The sequence below is a fragment of the Psammomys obesus genome, unplaced genomic scaffold (assembly GCF_907164565.1).
Source record: "Psammomys obesus unplaced genomic scaffold, mPsaObe1.curated_primary_1811, whole genome shotgun sequence".
Lineage (NCBI taxonomy): Eukaryota > Metazoa > Chordata > Mammalia > Rodentia > Muridae > Psammomys > Psammomys obesus.
In genome coordinates, this window is record NW_026596046.1 from 3,748,209 (window position 1) to 3,764,989 (window position 16,781).

Here is a 16,781-nt window from a genome sequence, read left to right on the forward strand (position 1 = left end):
AGATAGATAGATAGATAGATAGATAGATAGATAGATAGATAGATAGATAGATAGATAGATTTTACTCAATTCCAATGAAGACTATCAAGCAGAAATGAACAAATAATGCAACCAGAAAATCCCACAAATACTAACCATAAAGTATGAAACAAAAAAGCAACTATGATTGTTATCCTGCTTTGCTTTCTGCTGCCATGATAAAACATGGACCAAAACCAATGTGGGGAGAAAGGGGTTTATTTCACCTTACAGCTTACAGTCTATCACCCAGGGAAGCTGAGGCAGGATCTCAAGCAGAGGCCATGGACAAGCACTGCTTATTGCCTGGGTCCTATGGCTCGCTCAGCTGACCTTCTTATAACCAGGGCCACCACCCACAATGGGCTGGGCCCTCCCACATCAATCATTAATCAAGAAAATATCCCACAGACAAGCCCACAGTCCAATCTGATGGAGGCCGTTCCTCAATTGAGGCTGTCTCCTCCCGGATGACTACAGCATGTGTGAAGTGACAAACGCTGGACAGAACAATTACTATCTGAAAGAGCTGATGACTCACCTGCTCCTCGGCCCCCAACCACCACCTTGTATAAGCCTCCGATAACCTGGCATCTCAGTCATCATCTTCAGCTAAGCCAGAAGGATATGCCAATCAGCCGTCAGTGTCAGTCTGCACTATGGAGGATCTGTGAGAGCCCAGAGGGCAGCCCGTAGCGACTGTCCTGTATCTGCAGAAATGCTGGGCGTAGTAGTTGACATCTGTGTCCTCTTAGTTTTTGCCTGCATTGGTCAAGAAAGCTGCTTTTCACTACATGTCCAGAAAGGTTAAAAACATTTACTTCTCTGAGGAGCCAGTTGTTCCCAAGCACACCTTGTGTGACAGAAGGAACCCTGAGTGCTGCCCATGGGTTGTCTGGGCCCCTGGGACCTCCTGTGCTTCTCTCCCACTGCCGCCCGCCATGCCTCTTTAATAAAGTTTTGCACAACTATATACTAGCCAGTCTCTGCGTCATGTGACTTTCCTGAGGAAGACAGAAGACATCAAAGAAAACAATCCCACTCAGGTCTATCCCAGGGAACCTGTGGGCTCACTGGGATCACAGCAGGAGCACAGAGCTTGCTTACAGAAGCCCAGTGACTCAGAGACAGCTGCCCTACCCGAAAGCACAGTCCAACAAGGGTGACAGAGAGTAACATTGCTGGAGGTCCCAGCACAACTGGCAGGCAAGCCCACAGATGCCTCTTCTTCCCCAGCAGCTGTTTGCTGCTTACAGAACCTCACAGAGGGGCCTGGAAAGCCTTGGGGGCTTTCTGAGTGTCCTCAGGCCAATGAGCACAACACTGTGGGATCCTTTCCACCGTTCATCCTGCTCTCTCTGCTGCAGTTATCATCAAAGATTTCAGTAGATGACACAGAAGATGGATTTGAACAAATATCCCAGACTGAAAAGCGAAAGCCGAGCCAACGAAAACTATGGAAATAAAGAAACCTCCACAGTGAACTCCAGAGGTCAGATATTCAGCTGGAGTTCCATTCAACAGAACAGGGACTGCACAGGTTAGAAATTTACCATGTGCCAAAGCACCCAGCACCAAGGACATATCTGAGTAGCTACGACCTTCTGAAAATGTAGGGAAATACATGAGCACCTAGAACAGAAAGGACCCCAAACAGAAAAAACAGGTTGGACTACTGACCATAGGTCAGTGGTATGAGACACGTTTCTCTGTTGTTAGATATATGAACTTGATGGTGCCTATGCCACCAGCCAGGAAGAATAAAGTCCAAAAAGACTGACCTCTGAGCAATAGAGAGCAAGCAGGGGCCCAGCACCCAGTTTTGCATTTCTGTTTGTGCCTCATCTACTCTCTGAATTTTAACTGCCATGAACATATATATTATTTTAAAGCCAGAACTGTGATCGTCATCACATCCTTAAATATATCCAGTAGCCTCCGCTTCTTATATTCCTGGCTTTGCTTTCTGTGGGTTTTCCACAGTCGGTCGTGGTGTGAAACACTAAGTGAAAAATTGCAGAAGTAACTGGTGGATTTTAAGCTGCAAGCTGTACTAAGCAGGGTGTTTCATACCACCCTGCCCTTTCCTGTCCGAGACGTGAGTCATCCTCGCATCCAAGGTATCCACACTGGATGTGTGGATGACTCTACGGCCATCTAGTTACTAAGCCATCTCTGTTTCCACGTCCAAAGCTGTGGGACAGGGAATTTGTACTGAGGTAACCATTATTTTACTTAGGAAGAGCCCCAACACACACAAGAGCAGTCATTCAGGCAACTCAGATGCAGCAGAAAAGAGGTGGAAAGTGCCTCCCTGTGTAAACAATGGGAAACTCTCCATTTCGAAAGAAAAATACGTGTGCTAAGGCTGCAACAACGTACAAAGAGAACAGATCTTCTATTCACAAAATTGCAAAGAAAACAGTTTATGTTAGTTTGATGTTAGACCTCAAAATGCAAAAGTTAGGTCTACGGTGCAAGGAAAATAAAGGAAGCACACAGTCTGCAAAAGGCTGGACACTAACCAAACTTTTGGGAATCCCCTGGGAGTCTTGAGTGGTATCCTCCACGGAGAAGGCAGAGGTGACTATACCACTGCCAGTGCTGGCGAGCACATGGCACCAGGCTCTTTCTCTAAGGTGGAGCACTGCTTGGCTCCCTCATTCCTTGAGCTCTGATTCCGTTCCTGTCACTGAAAGCCATGCATCATCTGGGCTACTAGGAAGAACCATGAGGGTAACCCTTCACATCACTGGGCAGGAAGAATATTCCGGGATCTCTTTATGGCTGTGGTTGGTTGGCTGGCTGGTGTTAGAGCCACAAACACACACAAATAACAGAGTAATAGTATACGTGTATTACTGTATTATGTATGTATGTATTTGTATGTATGTGTGTGTATTTGTATGTATCTGTATGTATGTATATATGCTTGTATGTATTTGTATGCATGTCTGTATTTGTATGTATATGTATGTGTGTATTTGTATGCATTTCTGTATTTGTATGTATATTCATGTATATGTTTGCATGTATGTATTTATAGGTGTATATCTGTGTGTGCATGTATGTACTTATGTTTGCATGTAATGCATGTGTTTGTATGTATGTGTGTGTGCTGGCTGGTTTTGTTTCAGCTTGACACAAGCTAGAGTCATCAGAGAGGAAGGACCCTCAGTTGAGGAAATGCCTCCATAAGAGCCAGCTGTAAGGCATATTCTCAATTAGTGATCAATGAAGGCAGGGGGCCCATTGTGGGTGGTGCAGTCCCTGGGCTGGTGGTCCTGGGTTCTATAAGAAAGCAGGCCAGTACACAGCACCCTTCCATGGCCTCTGCATCAGCTCCTAACACCAGGATCTTGCCTGTTTGAGTTCCTGGCCTGACTTCCTTCAATGACGAACAGTGTTATGGATGTGTAAGCCAAATAAACTTTTTCTTCCTAACTTGCTTTTTTTTTTTTTTAATGGTACTATTTGGTTTATGTTTCTTTTTTATTTTTTTTAATTAATTACAGTTTATTCACTTTGTATTCCAGCTGTAGCCCCCTCCCTTGTCCCCTTCTAATCCCACCCTCCTTCCCTTTTCTCCCATGCTCCTCCCCCAGTCCACAGATAGGGGAGTTCCTCCTCCCCTTCCATCTGACCCGAGTCTAACAGGTCTCATCAGGACTGTCTGCGCTATCTTCTTCTGTGGCCTAGTAAGGCTGCCCCACCTCCTCAGGGGGAGTTGAGCAAAGAGCCAGCCACTGAATTCATGTCAGAGACAGTCCTGTTCCCCTTACTAGGGAACCCACTTGGAGGCTGAGCTGCCATGTGTTACATCTGTGCAGGGGTTCTAGGTTATCTCCATGCATGGTCCTTTATTGGAGTATCAATCTCTACAAAGACCCCTGGGCCCAGATTTTTTGGTTCTGTTGCTCTCCTTGTGGAGCTCCTGTCCTAACTTGCTTTTTTGTCATGGTATTTTGCTGTAGCAATAGAAATCCTAATTAAGACAGTGTTTGCTTGTTTGTATGTATGTATGTACATAGGTATATATGTGTATACTTGTATGTATGTGTCTATATCACAAAGAACATGAAAACATCAAGCAGTAACAGTATACTATGTGTCATGACAGACCGGCAGCTCTGTCAGTCTATGGCATTTCTTAAATGTGCTTCCCTCCTGTTTGAATAGCCCATACTACTATATCTCATATCCTCTAATGGTGCCCAAGGGTGGGTGGCAAGCCCAGAGAGGGGACTGATGACACCAAGTGTGCAGCGGATGTGGCAGGTATGAAAGAGGTGCTCTGTTTCTCTCTTTTGCTGACATGAGGTCAACAATCAGTTTCTATAAAGATACCGACTCTGTGAGTGGTTGAAAAGAATTGTTAGGTGTAACTAGAAAATAATGGTTTGTTAAATCAGAAGATTTGGTAAGTTTATGTTCATCAAGGCCAATCTGCCTTCCAACATGTTAAATGGTTATAGTCATTAGAATCCTGAGCTCCAAACCCATATCTCAAAATCACCATGTGTATTCACTGAGAGCCACCACACCTGTCCTATGGGTGTCTGTGGATGTCCCTTTGTTCCCCTACAGGCACAAAAATCCACGGATGCTCAAGTCTCATATATAAAATGGTACCATCCGTCTGGGGAGATGGTTCAGTTGGTAGGAACACTTGCTACATACATTTAAGGTCCTGAGTCTGGATCCCCAGCACCCACATAAAAAGCTGGATGTGGCCACACACACTCCTGAACCCCAATACTGTGGGGGATGAAAACAAAAGGATCCCTTACTGGCTGCCAGCCTAGTTCCAGGTTCAGTGAGAGACCTTGGTCTCAAAGTTATAGGGCAGAAAATGATGGAGCGGGACCCTTGATATTTTAGTCCACCTTCTCGGGCATGCGAATGCCCACAGATGCTCAAACACACACACACACACACACACGCACGCACGCACGCACGCACGCACGAGTGTAGTGTCAGTCTTGGCATAGAGCCTGCACATCCTCTCATGCACTTTAAATTGCACCTACATGGTGCACCGTAGACGGTGCAATATGCTTAGTGTAAGCAAACACCCCATGGGCAGCTGCTCGCTGCACTGCTGAGGCAATGTCTAGAGGAGCCTGCAGACAACCAGCACGGATGCAGTTTTGTTCTGAGTATTTTTGATCTGCAGTAAGAACCACAGATGCAAACCCCAAACACACAAATGGCTCACTCTGACTGATCTCGTTGCAGGTGACAAGCCTGAACTAATCTTATAATTAGATGATGGCAAGGTTTATTTTCTCAAATAAAATTTTACTGTCCCATCGTGTTTCAATTTTTCTGTACAAGAGAATCAGCTTAAGTTTTAAGTATTCATTTCAGAACAATTAAGTTTCACGTCCATCTGAAACACACTACTTGGGCTGACGAGCTGGCTCAGAAGTTAAGAGCACTTGCTGCTCTTGCAGAGGACTCAGGTTCAGTTCCCAGCTCCCAGCACCCACATGACAGATCACAACCCATCAATACCAAGCATGGATATTTCACACACACACATTCAGGCAAATATTCACACACATACACACACACACAAATAAAATGAATAATAATAAACTTTTTAACGTTTAGCTTTGTTAGGGCAGGTTCGGGTATTTTAAAGTACATGTCCGACATTTGAAGACAACCCAGGTATACTGCCACACGCTAGAAGACCAAGCACGAGAGAGAGAGAGAGAGAGAGAGAGAGAGAGAGAGAAGCAGTAGGACCAGGAGTACAATTCCAACCACAGCTAGCTACATCGCAAATACAAAGCTAGCCTGTGCTACAAGAGGCCCTGCTTCAGAGAGGGGTGGAGGCCTCTGAGACGATTTACCACAGGCTCTTGCAGCCACTGATACAAAGAAGTACTCTGTTTACATTTGCTGTGTCCCAGTATCTCACAGGCACCCCTAAAAATGCCAGTATTTTAGCCCTCCTGGTGCCTCCAGGCTCACTTCCTACATCACGGTCTCACTGTACTGTGTCCCATAAGTCAAATGTGTTCATCACTGCATGAAGGCAGCAAGACTGAAAAGCGAGATGTGGGTCAAATGAGCAAACCTTGAGGTTCGAGCTCTGGCGGCTAGTGCCTGCAGGACAGACAGCAGGGCATGTGCTGCATACTGAAGTTGACCGTGAGCGCTCTCTCATGAGCTCACCACAAAACACCAACATGGAACTGTCCTCTGGAGGATTTGCTGATTAGTTTGACTGTGGGACGATCATCACATGAGATACACTGAAGCACCATGTCTCCACCTCAAGTATGTGATCTGTTTGTTGATCATAGCTCAAAAAAGCAGAGCGTGAAAGATCAGAAGAAAGACCTAAATACAGGGATAGAATCCAGGTAAGTCTGGCATGCTAAGAAGACTTAGGCCTTTCAGTCCCATTCTCAACTTGCCAAGTGTCTACACCAGACAGTCCAGGCTGTGCCTGGTCAGCACACAGGCGGACACATAGCCAGAGTCCCCAGGAGAGCAAAGAGAACCCATTACAGCCACCAGATACTATAGCTTGAATCTTAAGCGAGCCCCAAAGATCCGTGTGCTGCAGCCTTGTTCCCAAGGTGGCACCAGTGAGAAGCGACAGGAGCCTTTAGGGGTTGAGGGCCATTGAAAACTCTCTAGGTCATTGCAAGGTCATGCTCTTAAAAAGAACAAGATTCCAGCCACCCGCCACACACACACATTAGATGAGCAGTTTTAACTTGCTACATGCTTCCCACTATGTGTTTCCTCACTGCAGGCCTATCAGCAGCAGAGACAACCAATCGAGGGCCAAAACCTCTATAAACTGGAGAAAAAAACACCTGTTTCCACTTTATATGATTATCTCAAGGTAGTTGGAGCTTTATTACATTTATTTATTTACTTACTTATTTATTCACTCGTGTGTGTGTGTGTGTGTGTGTGTGTGTGTGTGTGTGCGTGTGTCTATGTCACAGCACACAGGTGCAGGTCAGAGGTCAATCCACAGGAATTGCTTCTCTCCTTCCACCATGTGGGTCTCAGGAATCTTCGGCAAGCCTTCAGCTTTGGCAGTAAGTGCCTCTACCCACTGAGCCATCTTGTCACCATTTGTTAAAGGTGAATGAAGCTTCTGAAGACGCTGAGGATGTCCCCCATTCGTCCTGATGATGGCCTCCATGAAGAGGGACCAAGGGGTACCAAGAAGGCTGAGTTTTAGAGGTTGAGAGGAAGCTGTGTCCACATCTTTCCTTCTAGGACTGTTCTACCGAAGACACTCTGAGTGGTAAAATGCCTCCCACAGGGTCTGAACTGAACTATCAGCAAGTATGCAAAGCAGACGTGCAACGTTTCTTATGATATGAGGCCATAAGAAACCACCACAGGCTTCATCTCACTCCCTTCATTCTGGTAAAGCCCTAAGGTGCAGTGCCATATACCTCATATAAACTCCCAATCAACCCCCTCCTTCCCTCAGTAAAAACCTGAAATACAGAAGGAAGTATTCTCCTTATACAATCAAACCATGCAGACCGGGTGTCTCTCCAAGTCTGCTTCCCTTGGAAGAGGCTTTAAGGATGAACCAGCAAAGGTCTCTGTCTGTGGCCTGTAAGTTTGAGGAAGGTAGATGGCCACAGAGAGAGCTGAAACATGTGGACATCTGATGAAACTGGAATGGACTCTGCAGACTGGGGAGGAAGGTTGTTCCAGTGTTGATTTCTTAATGCAGAGAGGTCTGTGCTGGATAGATAGCATCCTTCAGTGGAGAAAGCACACTGAACCTTACACAGGTGATATCACATCCACCTGGCAGCCTAGCTCCCAAACGTCCAGAAACAGACCAATAAGACAAATGATGCCACATTTAATAGAGAAAGCATCCTCAAGTACAAGGCCAGTGCAATGGGGACTATCGTTGGGACACAGGTCCCCAGTTCTGCTCTGCAACTTGTCTGGGTTAGCGGTTATTTCAAAACTTTCAAAAAAAAAAAATCTTGTTTTAATGAACAAGCTCTCTTAGTCCCCAACACGGAATCTGGCTATGGCATTCCAAGACACCTTCAAGTGCCCAGGATATCTACTTTGACATGCAAATGAGTCTTGATCTTGGAAGTCCATTCTTTTGAGGTCTAGTCTCCATTCTTTCTGTTTCCTGTTGATTCTTCTATCCATATGTGCGTCCTCTCAAAGATTTTTTTTTTTTATTTCAGGAAAATGCTTTCTTGCACAATAGTTCTAAGGATTCATTTCTCCTGTGGCTTACATTCCCTTCCCTGCCCCCACAGATCCCCATGTGTCAGTCCCATTTGCCTGTCTTCTGCGTTTTTATTTTGCCATTTCACTTTATTCCATCTTCATTTTCTCTTCACTTTCTCCTCTGCATTCTCTACTTTCATTTCAGTGGAATCCATTTGTTCCTGCTTTCCTTATAATTCAGTCATTTCAAAATTCTTTGGCTTCTGAATTCCTTCTTCCTCATTTCATTTCCCATCTACATGTATTTTTTGACCCTGCTGACGCTTCACTGGTGTTGCGCCTACAAAGCTGCTAGCACATCCTGAAACATTATGTTTTAATCTTCTGGCATGTTTGTGGTGAGAGTACACAATTGTGAGTGTGCATGTGCACATCGACATAGGTGAATCCATTTGGAGACCATAGGTTGACCTCGGATCTCTTCCTCAGCCACTCTCCGCCTTACTGTTCTGAAACAGGATCTGTTACCGAATGCAGAATTTCCCAATTCAGCGAGGCATCTGGCCAGCAACCTCCTGAGATCTTCACATCTCTGCCCCAATGCTGGTGTTATCATTAACACCAAGAGAGCCAGACTTTTCTTACACTGGTGCTGTGGATCTGAACCCAAGTCCTCATACTTTTACAGCAAGTATGCTATCAACCTGCTCGTCTCCCAGCCCCAGCCTTTCCTCCTTGTAAGGTGATTATCTCAGGTGTTCTGTTACTGTTACTGAAAGGGCACCAGCAGTTTCTGAGCTCTGTTCCCTGAGGATCCTCCTCCTCACCTCCCCCATCTGAGCCTACTCTTCCATGCCATCTGTGTTCCTGTCCTGCTCAAGTTAGTATACATTTATAGTCATTTTTTTTTTCTCAGCGGAGGCTTTCTGGACTTAGTGTGTTTCTAAGGTTCTCCAAGGTGGGATATAGATTCTCCTACATCCCTGCTCAGTTGTTCTCAGCTACCTAAAAAAAAATTCAGTTTTTCCATTTGCTCTTGGAAGTGCCCACCATTCTACTTTTGGTATCAAGTAACTCATGGTGGTTATGGACCCATCTATCCAGCCCTGGAAGTGCCAGAAGCACTTCCTCTGCTGAGATGCCGTCACTCAGCTCGTCCTAATACCGTCTCCCCCACTGGCTAAATCACTTTCAATAGGAGTCTAGAAGAGAGTGAAGAATAGTCCATCGTGAAGAACACAGTGCCATAGAATCTTTTCTAAAATGTTCTCAATGGACAGATTAATGAGAGACACAGTGAGCTCCTGACCTGGAAGACTCAGAGCTTCCAAAACCCACACAGATGATGTGATTCCAACCCCAAGTCAGCCTTGGGAACAGACAGCCATTTGTCACTGATCCGGAAGAACGTTCGTGTCACCTTCAAAGCAGAGGAATGGTGTAGACAGACTTGCCTTGCCAGACAGCAAAACTCACCATGAGATCTGCATTGTTGAAATGAACTTTTGGGCTAGGGGTGTGGTTCAGTGGCACACATCCTGCCCAGTCTACACAAGGCCCAGGCTCTAATCCCCAACACCTGAAGGGGAAGGGAGAGAATAGAGAAAGAGGAAAGTGGGCCAGGAGGGAAGGGAATATTTGACCTTAAAATAGACAAGGGAGAAGAACTGAATGGAAGCCAAAATAGTACTTGCTTACATAGGAACTTTGAAGGCAAACAAAGTTAGCTTTCTCAATACTGTATGTAAAAATAAAATAAAATAAAATAAAATAAAATAAAATAAAATAAAAATAAAAATAAAATAAAATAAAATAAAATAAAAACTGGGTGAGTAAAGACATGAATATAAAAATTAAATTCTGGGAGGCTATGAGGGGGGCTCAAGCAGAGACTCCTAGTGGCAGAGGTCATAGAGACTGAAGAGGACACCCTCTAACTAGACCAGTCTCCTAGTAGAGGGAGGGGAACATCAACCCACCCACAAAAACTTAGACCCAAAACTTACCCTGCCTACAAATGTGCAGGGATAAAGACAGAGCAGATGGAGCAGAGACTGAGGGATGCCCAACCATTGCCTGGCCAACCAAAGACCCACCCTATCAGAGTGCCAACCAGACGTTATGAACAATACTCTGCTAAGCTTGCAGACAGAGTTTTCCTCTGAGGGGCTCTACCTAGCATCGCCTCAAAACAGATACGGAGAGTCACAGTCAAATGTTGGGTGATATGTCGAGAGTCTTGTGGAAAAGTGGGAGGAAAGAGAAAAGGACCTGGAGGTTACAGGAACTCCACAAGAAGACCAATAGAGGCAACTAACCAGGGCCCAGAGGGGCTTGCTGAGACTGAGGCATCAACCAAGAACCATGCAGGAACTGGACCTAGACCCCCTACAAAGATGTAGCTTAAGCTTCATATGGGTCCTCTAGTAAGAGAAGTGAGGACTGCATCAAACAAAGACTCACTTGCCAGCTATTTGATCACTTCCCCCTGGCGTGACTGCCTTGCCTGGCCACAGGGGAAGAGGACACATTCAGCCCAGATGCAACTTGATTAGCTGGGGTGGATGGGAAAGGGAGTTCTCCTTTTCTGAAGAAAAGAGGAGGGAGAGAAAAATGGAGGGAGGATGAAACTGGGAACAGAGGAGGGATAGGGCTACAACAAGAATGTAACATGAATAAAATATATATATATAAGTTCTGTGGCTGTGGGCATAGCCCAGGTGGAAAAGCTCTTGCTGTGCAGGCTTGAGGATCTGAGTATACTCAGCACCCATGAAAAGGTCAGGCATGGTGGTGCAAGCTCTTAATCCCAACACTGAGGAGGCAGAGACAGACAGATCTATAGACTAATCAGAGAGCCCCGGTCCCCGTGAGAGACTCAGCCTCAAAAATTAAGGTAGATGTCACCTAAGGGGGAATGATACCCAAGGTTGTCCGCTGGCCTTCATGTGTACATGTGTGTGCGTGCATGGTATGCACAAATAAAATAAAGTAATAAATTCTGGTTAGTAAAGATGTGGCTATAAAAACAGAAGTATTAGAATGGAAATCTTAGGGCTGTTTCAGTGACCTTTGTAATGATAGCTAAGAGTGAAATGTGCAGAAACTATGAAGGTGAAAATGAACATACAGAACTGTAAAAGTTTTAAATATTGCAAAAGACAGCAAGAACTGAGCCCAGTGAGAAGCTATTTGCAACACACAATGAAGTGGCCATGAAAATTCACAATTCACAACAGATGAAAACAGATGCTAATCTTCCTCTGTCAGATTAATAAAAGCACTCAAGGCTGCAAATATGCCATCTCTCAAGAGTAGGGAATACCAGATCCTTCTGCAAGGCTCCTGGGGTGAGAACGATTATAACCTTTTCTCTCAACAAAACTAACAACACCTAACAAAATTTCAGTCGGGGCAGCCTCTGACTACTAACAATTCCACTCTAGGAACTCACTCTCAGAAGCAGGTGCTGACACCTAAGATAAGCAGCCTCAGACATAGAACCTGCATCCCCAGAAATCTCCCAGCAGCAGGCGAACTAAGCAAGCCATGATCACCTGCGGTGTGGACTGTTACAGAGCCACTGAAAGAATGGATTCAAAATTGTCACCAACTATGGGCAAGGGACTATTCGCTACACACCACATTTCAGAGGGAACCACGGAGTAAAATGTGGTGGCAGAATCCCATTTCTTTTTTATATGCTTTAAAAGAATAGCAAGCATTCCACGCGTAAGAACTGTGATATGCTTGTGACTGTGAAGTTTGCAGAGGGTCGTTACGCACCACTGGTAACGTCAGTTACCTATCAGCAGAGCACTGATGGAGAAGAGGGTGCATGTTTGCACATTTTCTGGGTTTTAGTTATGGCAACAATTACATACTGCTTTAGGAATATTTTTAGAATTCCGGCAGCACTGGCTCTTAAAGACAACACAGAGATTTGGCTTCTTTGCCAGCAGCGGCTGTGCAGGTGATTTCAAATGCACTTATTCAGTGTCCTGGGCATTGACAAAATTAGAATGAATGAAGCAGCTCCACTAAAGAGTAACTGGTCAAGACCCCTCCCAGCTCTGTGCTCCTGTACACTGTCAATCACCACTCAAATGTGCCAGAGGTTCATACAGAAGGGAGGTGACCCATCTCCTAATGTGCTAGACAGTACAGCCCGGGACAGGGAACTATTTAAGGCCACTCCTCCAGGATCAAAGTTTCATGTGGCTTTTTGCTCATCACTAACCTCTGGCCACAGCTGCTAACCCTCAGCAGCTTCCAGCTCTGCCAAGCTCCCCTCCTACAGTTTAGATCCAGAATGTCCCCTAAAGGCCCATGTGGTAAAGACTTGGTTCCTCATGGCACTGTCGAAAGGAGGTGGGGCCTAATGGGAGGTCTCAAGTGACCTGGAAGGGAACCGTGGCCCTCAGCCCCTTCCTCCTCCTTCCTCATTATGCTATCTAGTTCAAAATAAGCAGGATATACACTCCTACCACAGTGTGCTGCCTTGCCACAGACCTGAAAGCAATGGGCCAGGTAGCCAGGGCCTGAAACCTCCACATGGTGATTCTGGGTGTACACACACAGACACACACATATACATACACACACAGACACACACATATACACACACACACACACATATATATATATATACACACACACAGACACACACATACACACACACACACATATATATATACACACACACACACATATATATATATACACACACTCACACATACAAACATACACACATAGACACATACATGTACATAGACATATACACATAAACACAGATACAAACTTACATATACACACAATACACTCACACAGACACACATATAAATACACATACCTACACATATGGTCACACAGATGCACATACATACACACAAAAACACACAGACACATGCACATACACCACATGTATGTGCATACCTTGTATACATACAGAAACATACATACATACATACATGCATACAAACAGGCACACAGTCACATGCACTCACACACACACATACAAACACACATACAGAACATATGCACACATGTATCCACATGAACACCCACACATATACACATCACACACATACACACACACACACACACACACACACACACATTGTGTCTTCAAATTTCTCTTGAGCCTTCACCTTTCAGGCATGGTCAGGGTGTGATCGCCTAGCCACGGTGGATTCCTTCATCACCCTCTCCCCTGCCCTCCGCCACACAAGACAGTTAAGTGTCACCTTCAGTTAGGCACTTGGTGTTTCTTAAGTGAGAGCAACTAAATCCAAAGCCACCTCTTGGCTCAGTGACCTTGAGATAGTTACTCTTTTCTTCTCTCTTCTTTTCGAACCACTAAGCACAAGTTGCCAGGACTGCTTGAGGAGCAGGCCCTGGAAAGAGCTGGCTTGACTGTGAGGCATTCCCCTGGCTAACACAAGTGAGATGCCTGAGGAAATTCAAAGGGAGGGAACTGTCCAAAGCCCTGAGGCACGGTCCACTAGGCCACCGGTGAAATGGGCGATGGCCCCTGTAAAAGGGATCCTTGGGTCTGCTACCCAGTAGGTACTCAATAAAGCAGGAACTGTCTTTCTTAGTATTTCTTCTTCCTAAATAGAAGAACTGTTGATGTAACTGTTCTTCACCAGGTCCAAACCATAGACATTCAGGAAGTCCAGAGCAGCAATAAAGCACCCAGTTTCCTTTCAGAAGGTTCATAGAGCAAAGTCCAGCTCTGACCCAGTGTGGGTTTCCAAAGAGCCAGCCATCCTGGTCACCTGTCTTAAAGGCTTTCAAGGTAGTTAGGCAAGCATATCATTACCATGAGGGACTGAACTCAGGAACCTCCACCGCTGGAAGTCTGAATCCCCTATATGCCATACAATTTGCATAGAACCCACACATGTTTTTCTGTGTGCATTTAAAACATCTCTAGGCTACCTAGAATAACTAAAGCAATATGAATACCATGCAAATGGTTGCTATACACTATTGTTTGGTTATTAATTGACCAGGAAAAATCTGTATCTGTACTGATAAGGGTTTTTCTGAATATTTTCAGTCTGTGGTTGATTGAATGGGGGCAGGCTGTATAAGAAAGGCATCTTACCTACACACAACTATATCAACATGCAAACCTTATTCTAACTGGAACTAACCATTCCTTCTGTGGGGCAGAGACAACTCTGTATTGAAAAACCTTAAAAGGCTGGAGAGGTCAGTCACTGGGAGAGCACTTACCTAGTATGTATAGAGATGTTCCATCCCCAGCATAGACAAAAATTAAAAATACTTGTAGCTGCTTAAGTACGAAGACGAAAAAGAAGCCTGTGTGAATACAGATGGAAGGACAGACGGCAGGAGTTAAAACATGGAAGCACTTTATGGTGGGCTCATTGCTCCCCAAAGCCCAGAGAAATGTGAGCACACAGCCTAACACTGGGACATGATTCAGAATTGGGGTATCTAGAACTAATCACCACGTAGAGCTGCTGAAGACAACAGCATTTGAAACACAAACTGCATTACTGTTTTACATATCCAAACTTAACTCCTGAAATAAAATGTAGGGAATGTGTATTTTTTTTTACACAAACACTTTCAACTGTCTCTAATTAATGTTTCATTTTTGAGGCTTATTGTTTCTTTTCTTTTTTTTAAAAAAAAAAAAAAAAAAGCAGTTCTCTTTGCAAACCCTAGGGAATGAAGCTGAGGCTCAGAGAAGGTGGAGGAGGCTCAGGAAACAGCCTAGCTAATTCACCAGTCTGCCACCTGTAGGCTGGTTCCAGCAGGCTGAAACTCAGTACCCACTAGACAGACATGAAAACAATGCATATTAAGTAATGCTAAAAACCGAGCAACAGATGTTTGGAGACTATAAATAGGGGTGGGTTTGGACCACAGCTCCCTGGAGGCGGCCTCCCACCTCCTCTCATTGATCGGAGCGCTGGTTGCTGTGACCACATGACCTGCCATCCTATTCTACTCTCCAAGATGCGCCCCCACCCCCTCTGAAATAAGCTCTGAAAATTAATACCCCCATTAGGATGAACAGCCACACCTGGTATCGATCCTTGCTTGCTTGCAGGGTAGTTTTGCTAGGATCTCATTTTAAACCAGACAAGGAACTTGCAAGAACAAAGACCATTACAAAACTAAATAAATTAAATAAATAAATAAATAAATAAATAAATAAATAAATAAATGCAGGACTGATTTTTTTTTTAATTACAAAAGTTAAGAACAAACAGCGATCATTAATAACAAGGCTTGTTTTGGGTGTGTGTATGCAGAATTTAAATGCAGAATGTTCACTGGAAGCCTGTAATGTGTCTGTGCACCGTCGACCAAATGCAGTTACAGATGTCAAGAGTTCTTCATAAATGCAAGTCTTTATGAATACCCATGCCGCATTTCTCTATTCCCATATGTCTATACTTTATTAATATGGAAAATAAGCAACTTTCACCGAAACGCTACAAAATACCAAAAATTTAAAAAAAAAAAAAAAAAGCATCTCGGACCAATGGCTTCTTCAATAAATGCTTCCTGGAGAAAGATTTGAGAGTCAAGAACCTGAAAAATCAGCCTGGAGTTCAAAAGGCACACTCCTGGCTCCCCGGCACCCAGCCGGTCCAGCAAGGCGGTTCCCGGCTTGAAGGAAGAAACAAGAAGTCCCCGCGCCCAGGAGGTGAGTGGCCAGAGAGGGGACAGCCACTCCAGACTGACCCGCAACCGAACGCTGCGAAGCACCCGCGCGCCACCAGCGAGGACCGCAGCGGAGGGAGCCACGCGCAGCGGGCTCTGCACCGGGCTCGGGCGCCCCCGCGCCGCCTCGGTCACGGTCGTCCGGGTCGGTCACCGGCGAGCAGGGCTCCTGGCAGCTGTCCCAGGCAGGGACTCGCAGCCGACCGCTACCCACCAAGCGGCGAGGGGAGGGCGACGCGGGACTCCTTTCTCCCAAAGAAAAGTAACTCCGGGCGCACCGCGCTGGAGAGGCAGCGCGATGCGACGCAGTCCCTGGAGTTCGCTAGCCCGGACTTGGAAACTGCACGCAGAGCCGAGGCTGCCAGAGCCGGGCGTCCGCTCCCCCACTCGGCGCGGGCTGCGTCCCCGCCACCGCAGCTCCCGGTCCCGGCCCGCGCCGCCACCGCCGCCGCAGACACTCACCGAGAAGCCGGCCCAGAAAGGGCAGGAGTGGCGCACGCGGGCCGAGGTGGTGAGCGCCAGCGCCGCGAAGCTCACGGCCACGATGAGGCATCCGAGCGCCATCTGCGTGGCCCCGAGAGCCAGTACGATGCGGGAACGACCCGGGCACTCGCGCAGGCGGGACAGGCTGCGGGGCAGCGCGTGCGGGCGCGGCGTGCGGGGGCCGCCGGCCGGAGGCATCGCGTCCCGGGAGCTCTCTCCGCGCTGCGCTCCTCACCGAGGCGCCGAGGCAAGTTGCGCCGGCTGCGGGGACCGCCTCCCCGCGGGCAGCAGAGGCTGCGGCGCGCGGCCGACGCTAGGGGCCCGGGCCAGGCGGAGAGCCGGGCGCCCGCAGCCCGCACCGGTGCCCGCGCCCATGC

The 16,781-nt window shown here is 46.3% G+C and overlaps 1 protein-coding gene across 1 annotated transcript in view; it reads right to left on the reverse strand.

Moving 5' to 3' along the window:
• The window catches only part of Entrep2 (endosomal transmembrane epsin interactor 2), a 401,477-nt gene extending 384,850 nt beyond the window's left edge, over positions 1–16,627 (reverse strand). The window contains exon 1 of the mRNA XM_055623385.1: positions 16,384–16,627. Within this exon, the coding sequence (XP_055479360.1) occupies positions 16,384–16,602 (219 nt within the window). The 5' untranslated portion in view covers positions 16,603–16,627. The remainder of the gene's footprint in view (positions 1–16,383) is intronic.
• Positions 16,628–16,781: the final 154 nt, after the last annotated feature.